The sequence below is a fragment of the Anthonomus grandis genome, chromosome 6 (genome assembly GCF_022605725.1).
Source record: "Anthonomus grandis grandis chromosome 6, icAntGran1.3, whole genome shotgun sequence".
Classification (NCBI taxonomy): Eukaryota; Metazoa; Arthropoda; class Insecta; order Coleoptera; family Curculionidae; genus Anthonomus; species Anthonomus grandis.
The window spans coordinates 10,018,209-10,032,641 of NC_065551.1; the positions used below are offsets into that span (position 1 = coordinate 10,018,209).

General features: G+C 31.9%; 1 protein-coding gene across 5 annotated transcripts in view; it reads left to right on the plus strand.

Moving 5' to 3' along the window:
* LOC126738054 (gamma-aminobutyric acid receptor alpha-like) overlaps positions 1–14,433 on the plus strand; it is a 332,395-nt gene that overhangs the window by 147,696 nt on the left and 170,266 nt on the right. For all 5 annotated transcript variants that reach the window (XM_050443226.1, XM_050443225.1, XM_050443228.1 and 2 more), the window contains 2 exons: positions 3,644–3,867; positions 10,630–10,712. In XM_050443226.1, the coding sequence (XP_050299183.1) occupies positions 3,644–3,867; positions 10,630–10,712 (307 nt within the window). The remainder of the gene's footprint in view (positions 1–3,643; positions 3,868–10,629; positions 10,713–14,433) is intronic.

Sequence of the window (14,433 nt, forward strand, 5' to 3'; positions counted from 1 at the left end):
ACTTCCAAAATGGTTTACACGCTAGTCGAAAGAGTGGAAATTATTCTAATTTATGGTGCCCAAAATCAATGTGCTCGGAAAACTGCCGTCACGTTTAACGCCAGACATCCGGAGAAGATAAATTCGCATAGGTATGTTTTAGACCTTGTTACTAAGTTTACTGAAACTGGATCTGTTGCAAATAAAAAACGTGATCATCGGCGAATTTTGGATGAAGCCGCTCAAGTTGAAGTCTTGGGTCATTTTGGAATAAATCCTAATCTTTCATTACGCAAAATTGTTGCTCCCACTGGTATTTTATTAGGCTCTATTCACACAGTTACCAAACTTCATAAATTTCATCCTTTCAAAATGAAAATATTGCAAGAGTTAACCGAAGACGATTTCGATAGGCGAGTTGAGTTTTGTGAAAAAATGACTGAAGCGATTAATGATAATACTATTCATGTAAAGAATATCTGCTTCAGCGATGAATGCATATTTTATCTAAATGGATTTGTTAATAAGCATAACTGTAGATATTGGAGCAATGAAAATCCTCATGCATTTGTAGAAGGGCATACCCAGTACCCTCAAAAAATTAATGTATGGGCAGGCATTTTAGGAAATAAAGTGATTGGGCCATTATTTATTAACGGAAATTTAAATGGAGACATTTATTTGGATATGTTGGAAAATACCATCAATCCGCTTATCACTGAATCCATTAAAAACCAAATCGATGATGATGGAAACCCTATACATGATGAGGCTGAAATATATTTCCAGCAAGACGGCGCTCCTCCTCAATATGTTCTTTCCGTTCGGCAATGGCTAGACTACAAGTTTCCAGCTAAATGGATAGGGTGAATGGGGCCTATAGAATGGCCTGCTAGATCTCCTGATATAACGCCGTTAGACTTTTTTCTATGGGGTCATTTGAAATCTATTGTGTTTACTCCCCAACCTAAAAGTTTAGATGAACTTCGTCAACGCATCATCGACATGATATCTCACAACATGTTTTTGAAAATGTCCGTCAGGAATTTGAACATCGCCTATATCATTGTTTGGCAAACCCTAACGGGCAACATTTTGAACACTTATTGAAATAAAAACTGATATTTTCATGTTTTTGTTTTCAATCTGAACAAATTAAGATAAACAAAGATTTTTCTAATTTTCTCGAAAACGAATCGACCGATTTAACAAAATCAAAAATCAAAATAAAAGACTTCGAAAGACATTTTAAACAAGCTATTACTCGATACCCCTTGCCATTTAAAATTTTTAAGGGAATGACCCTGGGGGGCAGAGGGTGAAAAGGAGTAAAGTAATTTTAGGTTAGAAAGTTGTCCCCCTTGACAAACCTTTTGACGTATTTCGGCGTTTTTTTTTTAAACAGTGGTTTTTGATAAATCCGTGGTGGGAAGTCTTCAAATGAACACCCGGTATGAATCTATATAATACATTAAGTATGTAAGATTCGACAGGTTCATCGTTTTATTCAAAAATCAGATATTTACTTTGAGCATCTACAGAGTGTTATATATAAGGACGTGCCTAAGAAATATAATATAAGATTAAACGACTTACTTGTAAGAAAGTTCAAACTTTATTATACGAGTAGCCACGTCCTTATATGGATAGAGTAACCCACCCCACAATCCTAGGCTGATTTTTAAGCTAATAGAGACTTCAACGTAATAACGATTGTACCGAGAAAACCCAGGGGGGTTGAGATCGAATTTTTTCCCACTCTTTCTTATTTTCAGTGCGTAATGTAACACCAGAGGCGTTACTACAGAGTTTTCTATATAAGGACGTGGCTACTCGTATAATAAAGATTGAACTTCCTACAGGTAAGTCGTTTAATCTTATATATTTTTTTTATGCCTGTTTTTGAAGCGTATTCTAGTATTCGTGACTGACTCGTTCGGACTGTGATGGTGGCTTATCTAATTTTATTGTGACTGTTTGCTCAGTTTAAATATTTTAAAAATCGACCTCATTCTTATATATTTTCAATGGCTACCCTAAGTGTGGTACATCATTTTAAAGGGCATAATGGACCCCAAAATATCATTTTAATAAATCAGAAATAACAACAGACAACACTAAAAGATTATCCCACCAAAACACTGAAATATCTATTAACACAAAACCAAAAAATATATGCAACTTTTCAAACTTTGACAACTAAGAAACGAGAGAAAATAACAATTATAATGCGCTCATAGAATAATAAAACTAAGGGCCACTGCTTTAATATTTTTATTTTTAGAGCACATTGAGGACCTATGCTGATACATACCTGCATTACGCGGTCTTTCTTTGCAAATCCGTATGCTGCTGGTTAATTGCAATGTTGAGATAATACAGGGAAAAAAGGGTGTTTAAAGCTGTCCCCAGTTTATCGGTCTTTTCATCGGCACGATTTCATCGTATTTATCGTCATTTAAGTGAAAATAAAAGGTCTATACAAAAAATTTAGATAAGTAATTTTCTTAATATTTTTAGTCGATGTCAATAAAAATGTGTAATACTTAAACAGCAATAGTTTTATTTTTTATTTGTATGTGCTTATTTATATTAAATGGGTAATGATACTTTTTTCCGCCCATGCTGTTTTCTATATTCTAAATGTTTAAATTATAGAGCATATAATTAAAACATTATACTTTATCATATTCTTTTAAATGAGTGTTTGTTATGTTAGTATATTTTATATTAATGTTAAAAGCTCAAGTTTCATGGCGTTATTAATCTTAGTTCTATTTTTTTAAGTAATCTATAGTCTGTATAGTATAAAGAAAGTGTAAAGACAAAAAAGTATAAAGGCGGATAATGACAGTGAGCTTTTTTTCAGGCAAGTTCTAATACAAGAAGAATTACTGTTAGTAATATTAGTGCTACTAGTCAGACCAGACTACTCGCTGGCACACTACATTGGTAGTATTTATACATGTCGGAGAATCAGTATTATTATGTTCGGCGGACAGGTTCGTTATAAGTAAAACTCGTAATTCATGAAAACACACACTTAATTACGTCAGTATAAAGTACCGTCGCGAATAAAATAAAAGAACTAGTGATCCGAAGCCGGTCTATCTATCATCAGTTCTCTCAAAAGACTGCCTTTTCTTTTCCTTTATGCTTCTGAATCTTGGATTTCTTCAGTTTTATCGTTTAACCTGAAAATTTTACATGTATGTAACAACATACATATATAATTTTCTAATATGGAACTTTTTTATGTTTTGGATAAATCAATTTTTAGCTACCAAAATATTTAATTTTGTATTTTTTTTATACTAAAATAAAAGTTTATTACGTCACATTTTATTACATCAAAAAATTTATTACATCACATTTTACGAGTTAAATCCCTAATCTTATTTAAAAACTTTTTGGAAATAAGAAACATTTGTATAATTACATATTCGATATCAAGAAACGACATAGTCGGTTTTTAAGTAAAAAGCTCAAAAAGGAGAATACATTTAATAAATCTAATTAGCACAAGCGACACATCCTTCAATAAACTTAGCCACCCCGTTTCCCCAAATGCTTTTTCGCTGAGATACAATTCATTTTAATTCGTAAAACCTTACCAAAATTAACGGTATTAAGCATACGCTAATTTGCTATCATTTAATTTCAGACCTACTCTATGGACTGCTACTTTAGGCAATCATGGATCGATCGACGGTTGTCATTTTCTGGACCCGATAACGGTACATTAGCACTTAGTATAACAATGCTGGAGCGCATTTGGAAGCCTGATACTTACTTTTACAACGCCAAGCAGTCTTATCTTCATACCATTACGACCCCTAATCAATTTGTTAGGCTTTATCATGATGGAAGGGTGCTATATTCGTCCAGGTAACCTATTAAGTTAGATTTTATATTACGACATGTGTGTCAATGAATATTTCATTAACTTATATAATTACTTAATAACTTAAATTTTGACTACTAGAATTATAGAACTTATTTGTTAAAAGTAAAATATTTGCGTTATTTTGAATTTGTTAACAAATGTTGGGACCAAAAAAACTACACAATTTTTACATTGTTTTCTTTCGTGATTGACTACACATGAATATTTAGAAAGTAACGAATTATTAAATTTAATACCGATATTATTACCAAAGTTTACTGAATAAAATACAAGTTGCTTCACTCGGCGAAAAACCTTTTATCTTTCGATCTCAAAGGCAGGCCGCCGAGCTCCTCGCCGACGCGACGGGGAACTAGCAAAAAATGTACAGGGGAATTCTGGTAAAAGATACCTATTATTTTACGAGTTTCGTCTAATTCGAACTGTAGGGGAAGACGGAGCACGATTTTATAATAACTTTATTATCTGGAATAAAATTATTATTTAATGTACCTACTTGGGAAAAAATATGTAAATTGATAATACTATAAATTATTTGTTTTTATAACCACCAAACTAAATAAATTTTATATTATCAAAGTTTACCTAATTCAAGAACTAAATGGTTAAATTGTTTTGTTAATAATTAGGTACTTAGGTATCTTATTAAAGGTTGTTTTGGTACGACTGGTTTCATTAGGATTTATTTTTAAATCAAAGTCAAAAGTTTGTGTGAAAAAATGCATATATCACTGTTACTAAACTTAACAACTAAAGATAGACATAACTACTAAGTAATGACATGTTTGAATTTTAAATGATTGATTACTACACTTTTTGACGTTTTTGTTATTTTGTCAGACTAATAATAGCATTACCAAAGACATTATAAGTAATAAACTTAATGTTTCATTCATGACCAGCCCAATAATGTGGAATTTTATTGTTTTAAAATTAGTAGTGAGAGAGAAAAGGATGGAGAAAGGATTGTGTAGTGTACAAATAATTTTCTATATCTATACGTGTTGTTTTCGTCGCTCTTGTGCAATTTTAAATAGAGGCGAAAAATGTCATTACATTATTAATTAACCGTAATATTTTTCATGTGACGGCGCTGATGGTAAAAATATAAAAGTCTTTTGCTGGTTTAAACGTAAACAAATAAACTTACCGATGAAATTTGGATTTTAATGCTCTGCTCTCTTTACTACACAAGAATGCACCATGATCGTTTATTTAACAACAAAAAACTGATAAAACACACTCTAAACACAAAATACACCCTTAGACTCAATAATTTAAAGCGTTTATTTGTTTTAATTATTTGGCAACATCGCTCGAGATTCATTCATTCATAATTTTTGACAGAACTCGAATAATAGTAAAACGTGTGTAAGACTGTAGCGCAACGTTGCCGAAGTAACTAAATTTTTTAATGCTCCAAGACATTTTTGTTTGGATTGCTGCTTTTATTAATATTTTGGCTTTTAAATTAAGTCGATTTTTCTATGAATTTTATTAATTTTTGATTAGTTTTTTTTTCATTATAAGCTCAGTTATGTTTCCGACTCAAATAACCTTTAAAAGGTATTACATTTTTTAATACTTAAAAAGCGGATAATAGCTCTGGCAAAATTGCAATATTGTAAAAGAAGGACAAAAGATTGAGAGAAAAATATATTTTGCCATTTTAAAATGTAAACAATGCAGTCTCTTAAGCTGGATTTATACAGACAAATAAAGTAAAATAAGAAATAAAATAAAAATAAAATAAGAGTTAAATGTACAAAAGTTCCATAACGCATTTATATAGCAAAGAAGTTGACCAAAATCCAACTTTCATATTTTATTTTATGTGAAAACGAAACTGCGCACGTTATTTTGGTCACAACACACCCTCTCAAGACAGAGAGGTACTATAACCTGGCATATAATTGGTTACCCTTATTTCTTATTTGTTATTTTATTTGCCTGTATAAATACCAAGTGTCAAATAAGTCCTTATTTTATTTCTTATTTTATTTTATTTGTCTGTGTAAATCCACCATTAGTTATAATATCTTTGATCTTTACAGATGTTGCAAAATAGAGAGCTTCATACTATCTTTGCTTTTTTTAGCGGCTTTAATATCTTGGTTCGCGAATTTTAAGGTAAAATAAATACGAACTCTCGTATAAAGTCGGACAAAATAATCTACAGGAAATGAACTGTCTACCGAACAATAAGTCGACATTTTAATATAATAGATTATAATAATTTGACAGTAAACAGTCCACTGAGTCCACCCGGTACAACTAGTAATAAAAGGCTCGCACATCAAAACGATTTAAACTCTACTCACTGTGTAACCCAACAGATTCGATTGTAGGAGCGTCGCCCGGCAAATGAAGTGAGGGGCGGTGAATAGGTAAATCGGCGCGTAGAGCCGAGTGAAGCAACTTGTATTTTATTCAGTAAACTTTGTTATTACTAACTCATACTGTTTTTATGAAATGTTTTCCAAACAAAAACTACTGTACAAAAGAATGTATGCACATGTAGATTTAAGAATATTTTATATATAATTTTTTTTAAATTAAAATATCACCTAATGATATTAGTTTTATTAAAAAAATCGTGTTCATAGGTAATTCTATCTACATTAACTGTATTAAATGTATATGCTACGGACAATGATGATAATCCAGTCATTAACGATATCGACCGGTTATTATCGTATATTTTCGTCTGCATTGAATGCTAACAATAATGGCCGGGCAATAACGTAAGCATCCAAGAAACTTGGGCAATATTGATAAACAGTGAGTGAAACTATATTTTTTCGTATTTGTCCGGGTATTATCGTTAACGCCTACGGAAGAGCAGGCCCGCGTGTTGTAAGGGTAGCAGTAGTTAGCTCTTTTGAAAACGGCCTTTATAAACTTTGAAAGTATAGTTTCTTGTAAGAAAACTGAAATAATAAAAGAAATCATTTAAGGTATAAGCAATGGGACCCTCAAGAACAAATTTACAAGATCTGAATTTATTCCATATTTAGAAAATTTTATATTATTAGAAAATCTTACTGAGACTATAAAAGAAAAGAAATCTCCTTTAGACAAGCTGCATCAGAAAACAGTATGTTTGGATGATAGGGATATGAGCGGTGCCACCAAGGGTGGGTGCAAAAACGATACCATGTACCAATAAAAGTGACTAATAATGTCCTCTTCCAATATTTTGTTAGACTTTTTGTATTAACCATATTTTATTTAAAATTTTTAAATTTTGCTATTTATTATAAATAGATATTTAATATTAGATATCTATTATAAATAGAGCTTTAATCTTTAATGTCAATATTGCCCATCTATTTTTGGTAGGTAGACATCGACCGGACAAAAACGAAAAATGATAAGGTTAAATATATACAGATCTTGAAAACTATAAGAGATAGAAAATTGGTTAAATAGGGAAAGTTGTAGGGCATTTAGTTACCAATCTAGTGCCGCTTTTAGAACGCTTAGAACGATTTAATCTTTTTCCAATTTTGAAATATTTGGAAAAAATCAAAAAGTTGCATTTTTGAAGAAGGGCTTTTTTTATTTCAGCGTATTTTTAAAATCTGTAAAAACATTATTAGGATAACTTTTTAAGGACAACGCATACCTGAATTCAGTTTTTGTTTTCGACGTTTCGGTTCTAAGATTCCATCCTCAACTTTTTTTTTGCTAAATTAAAAAGATCTTTTTTTCCTTTAAAATGATGTATAACACTTTATGAAAATATTTTGTTTACGTCAAAAAATTAAATAGTTTATTTTTCGAGTTGGCCATGACTTTTATTGGCATTTTGTCGTACACACAATTATTATTAACTTACTAATTTGCTAACTTATACTTTTACGTAATTTCTAAATAAAACAATTAATTACTTGTAGCAATAATATTAAATTAAACTATTCAAAATGACGGCTATTTTTGTTAGAACATTTTTCACATTTCTTTAAAACACTTCTAGTTAACTTACGCAGGGCCTAGCTATCCAATTTACGGTACCGCAGTTCGCGATAAGTTTACTGTTAAATGCTTGCGTTAACAAGTTTTGAATGTCCCGAGCATTATGCGCGTGTTGAAAACCTAACCTGTTGAAACCACACATCACTCCGTCTTTGTTCTTCAGGTATTATAGGTAATATTTGCTATTTCAAAAGATTTAAATATCTTTGACCTGTCAGTGTTTGGTTGTAAATAAAGGGCCCAATAATGTGATTATCTAAAAACAATTATAGCATTTTACTTGAAAATAATTTTGTGGAGTGGGTAATTAACTTACCGTACATACGACACCATACATTAAATCTAAATCTTACTTGTAGCCTACGTTTAGCCACTTCATGAGGATTCTCAGTGAATCCTCAAAAATGACGATTATGCCTGTTGAATACTCCGCAATTTCTAAAAAACGTCTCGTTGGTCCAAATAATTTCCCTGCTGAAATTAGGTATTTCTTGACATTGCCTTACAAACCAGTTTGAAAATTCAATTCGTTTTGGGTAGTCTGTATCTCTTAAACTTTGAACAATAGTAGGCTTATATGGACGATATTAATTTTTTAAGGACTCTTTGATTGGTAGTCCTTGGTATATTCATATCAGTTGCACCTTTTCGGTTAATGTTTTCGGGTTCGCATTAAAATGGCCTAAAATGTTTTCATCGCGAGCTTCATTGTCCCTTTGATAATTTTCTGGCGTTGATATTTCAAAACTTCCTTGAGTTCTAAGGTTCATGATAAGCCTAGCGAATAGTCTTGGACCTGGCTCGTTTCTCTCAGGATACAATTCCAAATACCTGGCGATTCCAAGATTTGCATTCCTATTATATGTAATATAACATTCCAAAATTTTTCTTCACTGGTATATCGCATGGCCATTTTCGGAAATGTATATATTCAGAATATTAACAAAACTCACTAAATACAAACGAAATTAACCAGATAAAAAAACTATTTAACACTAACAAGAACAAAAAAATAACAAAAGACGCTAAATCATTAAACAATAATAATTGTTTATACGACAAATGATCTCGGTAGTCATGGCCAACTCCGCAAAAAATGAACTTTGTAACTTTTTGACATAAGAATGAAATATTTTCATAAAGTATTATACATCATTTTAAAGAAAAAAAAAAGATCTTTTTAATTTAACAAAAAAACAAAATGGCCGCCATAAGAAAAAATAAGTTGAGGATGGAATCTCAGAACCGAAACATCGAAAATAAAAACTGAATTCAGGTTTGCGTTGTCCTTAGAAAGTTATCCTAACAATGTTTTTACAGATTTTAAAAATACGTTGAAATAAAAAAAATACAAACCTTTTTTAAAAATGGAACTTTTTGATTTTTTCCAAATATTTCAAAATCGGAAAAAGAAAAATCGTTCTAAAAGCGGCAGTAAATTGGAACTAAATGCCCTAAAACTTTCCCAATTTAACCAACTTTCGATCTCTTATGGTTTCCAAGATACCCATACACCCAATTTGGGCCACACTGTATACAGTGTGACGTTGATGGTACCTTAGACGTTTACGGAGAACGGAAATAGCTGGTAATCTAACGACTAAAAATATTTTTAGCGATACAGCGTTGCCACTTATTCCGAAAAGTAGTAGCAACTTTGTTATTTTTAATGGAAGACCCTGTATATTATTTTATTTTCTGATCTGCTATCTGCTATAGTCTTTGTATAAGGTATTTCTATACCTATTTTTAACATTTTTCGAGAAATTTATTATTTTCTTTCTTTTTTGACCAAAACATAGCTTCAAATAAATTTTTATTACTACGGCACTGGAGGGCGCGGAAAATTTAAATTATGAGCGTAATTTACGGAAGTATTGTTTTTAATTTAAGAATTGTCGAATACTCACCAAACATTAGTACTAGGGTTTTGGCTGAACGGGTGAGAAATATTGAGAAAACCGAGACACATATTATTTTACGGAGTCAACAACTTTACCCATTTCATCTTCAAAAATTACAGCATCTTTTACCCGACATACTCTTCTAGAACTTCTACTATGAACAACTGAGAGGTACAGTTCTTCATAGTATAATTGTCTCTCTTCCTTCCTAGCAGAGCTCTTTATGAACCGTTTTGAGTTAAATGCAAAAAATACATTCCAATACTCGTTTGGTCTTATTTCGTGTAAGTAATCACAGATTTAATAAAGAAAAAGCAACAATTAAAACAATTATTGCTAGTCATATACTTACGTTTATACCACCAAAATAATAATCGCTAGCAACTAGCAAAGCTAACTAGATTGATTTCAGAAGTTAAACATTAAACTTTTTTGTTATTAATAAATAATTGATTAAATTATAATATTTCTTTTTAAGTTAATGGCATTGCTAATTTTCTTGTGTAAACTTGTATTGCTGATTAGCGGTACTACGCCACGCCACTGGTTAGTGAAAAAAGTAAGTAAACATCTAACAAATATGTGCCTAAATATATACTATAATTTATTCTTTTATGTAAAACACCCTCTTAAAATCCAAACCTTTTAGATTCCACGTTTATACGAAAGTTTTCACTTAAAATCAGTTTAGGCAACTTTCAAATTACGTCATATTATTTTGTAAACAGAATGATGCAACACAGCAATTTTTTGTTAAAAATATCATAATGCATTGATTAACTATTAAGTAGCTTAATAGTCAGTATAAGAAATTTTTTGTTCTCATTATTTTTTCTTTAATTTATATTTCATTTATTTTAGGCTAACAATTAAAGCTGGTTGCCCTATGAATCTAGAAGATTTTCCTATGGATATTCAGAGATGTCCTTTGAAATTCGGCTCATGTAAGTTTATTTGTATATGGTTTTAATAAATTGCTATTTTTTATTCTGTTATCGTTTTTTTAAGACAATAATAATATTGTCTTAATAATTATAATAATTGATAAATTGTATATTACCATGCAATTTCAATACATTAGTTCACAATTTGGGAATATTATTACAATAGAAAATTCAATACAAATTTAGTTCTTGATATTAGACTATCTATAAAATGTCGTCGAAGGTACGACAAAAATTATTGACATTTAAATCATTAACAATTGCTCATGAGATAAGCAAAACTTCAAAATCATTTGAAAATTAAGGACTTATAGTAATAATTTAATAACTACCAAACAAGTGAATTATTCAGAAATTCTTTTTAATTTTAAAGTTGAAGATAAATAAGGCCCGTTTTTAGCACCACGGCCGTCAGAAGGATACAGACCAAGAATTATTGGTATAAAAAGTTGCAGAGTACAATAATAGTTAATGTAGATTATGCTTCAATAAATCGATACCTTTATAAAGATGTGTAATTTAAGTCTTTCTTTACAACATTTTCATTTAGGTATTGTAAACTTATTTTATAAGGCTCAATTAATTAATAAATAAAACTGAAAAATTAATGTATTGCCTCTAAAGTTGGGCAAGAATTAGTAAGTTACGCGCTGCCTTGGCAAAGTCTGTGAATAAAAAATTTAAAGAACTTATGAACATATCGGGCTTTAAAAAGGACGCGCTTCGTGAAATTTTATTCAGTTTTAATTGTTTAGTCAGTTTTTACCTTGGAAACAATTAAACGACAGTCAAGGCGAGTTAGGTTAGAATTTGTGACGTTCTCAATAAAAGTGTGTTCCCGAATTTTGTTACAATTGGTGTCAAAAGTAAAGGATCTTTGGAAGCCCATTTTAGTGGATGTCTTTAACAAGAAGCCAGCCTAAGATGGAGACTGAAAAATTGATAAAGCAAAAAGTAGAACAAAAAGAACGAGACCGTAAACCGAGGGAAGAACAAGGAGAACAATATTTCAATAATAATGGTTGTATACAGGTATCCCAGTTGGTTTTCTTGGAGTTTACCACCCTTCGTAAATATCATTTCCAATCTGCGATTAAATCTTTCAACTATTCCATCAGACTAATGGTGAAGAGAACTTGTGCGGGTCTTATTGATTATTTGCAACTGGCCTACTTGTTGGAATATTCATGACTCAAAGTCCTAAAAAATTTTGCCTATTTGAAAAAGAATTTCCTGTACCTTGGCCAAGAAATATCAGAAAAAGGCATTAAGACTTATCCAGTTAAAGTAAAAGCAATCGAAAATTGGCCACGACCGACTGACAAACAATAGTTAAAAAGCTTCCTGGGTCTTTGTACCTATTACAGAAGATTTGTAAGAAATTTCGCTAACCTTGCAAAGGCTCTATATAACTTCACGGAGGGCAAAATGGTATTTAGTTGGTTAGCAGACTGTGAAAAAGCATTTTAAGTGTTAAAAAGAGCACTGTGCATATCTCCAATTTTAACGTATCCAAAACCTGACCAAACTTTTATTTTGGATACAGATGCAAGCAATGTTGTAATTGGAGCCGTCCTATCTCAAATATATGATTGATGATGACGAGCAAGTGATAGCTTATTTCAGCAAAATTCTATCAAAATTAAAAAAAAACTATTTTCTCACCAGACGGCAGTTAGTGGCAGCAGTAAAAGCTATTAAACATTTCCATAAATATTTGTATGATCAACGATTCATCCTTAGGATTAACCATGCCTCTCTGAAATAGCTGTTTCACTTCAAAAACTCTGAAGGACAAATAGCAAGGTGGCTTCAACGATTACAAGATTACTTTACAATAGAACATAGAAAAGGCGAATATCACCAAAATGCCGATACTTTATCGAGAAGACCCGGCATTGAAACATGTCAACATTGTTTTTTGCAACAAGTATTTGGTCTTCTTATTTACGGTCTGAAGTCTCAATGGAATTCGTTGGTTACACGAGATAAATTGTTAAAAAGAGTCTGGGAGAGTATAGATGGAAAAGAAACTCTGACAGTCATTCTTCGAAAGAGGATTCCAGAATTTCTTGAAGCTATTCCCGGCAGTGTTTTCGGAGGACACTTTGGAGTTAGTAAGACCTTGGTAAAAGTGAGAGAACGGTTTTACTGGCCAATAGTGTGATTTTCACATAGTACTATTTTTACTGGTGCCAATAGTGTGAGCAGTGTTCGTCAAGCAAGGGCCAAGGAACCTGGACCAGAGAAAAAATGATGAAGTATCTGGTTAAACGAATTTCCATTGACATAGCAGGACCTTTTCCTACTTATAACTCCGCAAATCGATATGCTCTTGTTACTATGGATTACTTTAGTAAGTGGCTGTTCCAAAACTGGATTTATCGATTTGGTGTCCCCAGAGAGATACATTCAGACCAAGGAAGGAACTTTAAATCAAGAATATTCCAACAAGTATGCCATTTGCTGGGAATCAATAAGACCGGTACAACTGCCCTACACCCTCAGTCTGATGTAATGGTTGAAAGATTTAATCGCACATTGGAGACCTCGTTGAGAATTGTGATAAGCTCCAAGCAAACCAACTGGGATACCTGTATTCAACCATTCCCATTGACATATCGTTCTTCTATTTACAACTCTACTGGAAAAAGCCCGGCAAAACTTGTATTTGGTGATGAGCTTCGTTTACCTTTGGATATTATTACTGGGAGACCCGACAAGGCAAGAGTACGTCAAGACTTTAGGAGTACGTCGTTATACGCCATCATCTACAACAGCGTATACAAATGCTCCATGAAGAGGCACAGGATAAACTTCATCTGGAAAGTAACAAAATAAAATCACGTTACGACTAAAGGTAAATTCTACCGGTTTTAATTCTGGGGATAAAGTATGGTTTATATAATCTACGGAAGACGAAGGGTAAGTCACCAAAGCCTCAGAAGGATTGGGAGGGTCAATTTCATGTGGTCACCAGAATTAACGATGTAGTCTGGGTCCAGTGACGTCCGACGACACAGATTAAAATTATAAATAGTGCCCGGTTAGCGCCTTATCATCACTCCGATAGCTCGGGAGGTCTTAATTGGGACGAACAAACTTGAAAGGGGAGCAATATTATGAAAATCTAAATACGTAAATTATTCTTCTAGTACTTTTATACTCTTGTATTCATATTTTGTAGTTGATTAGTAGGATTTACTTAGGGTTTTACTTACGTTTAGATTAATATTTGCATCTATAGTGTCTAGTTTTCAAGTAATTCATCTTTTCTGAGGGGCCCATTTTGGCACCAATTTAAGTTATTTAGGTTATATTATTGTTAATCTCCATATTTTACATTTTGTAAGGTTTGTATACTTTGTATTGCTTTAGCCTCTTTCGCCAAAAGCAATGCAGAAAATTCTAACCCTAAATATTTTGAAATCGTTCCATTGGGCTTTAAAAATGATGCGCCTCGTGACATTTTATTTAATTTTAATTGTTTAGTCAGTTTTTATCTTGGAAACAATTAAACGATAGTCAAGGCGAGTTAGGTGTTTTCGACGTTGCCAACAAAGGTGTGTTCTTGAATTTCGTTACCATATTATATGACATTTAACAGATAAAATTAAATCAAATAAAATAAGAAAAATAGGAAAAATTAACGGACTCCATACAATAGCACTTACATCGCCTATGGATGACCGATTATTATTTCAGTACATCCCGCCTTAAC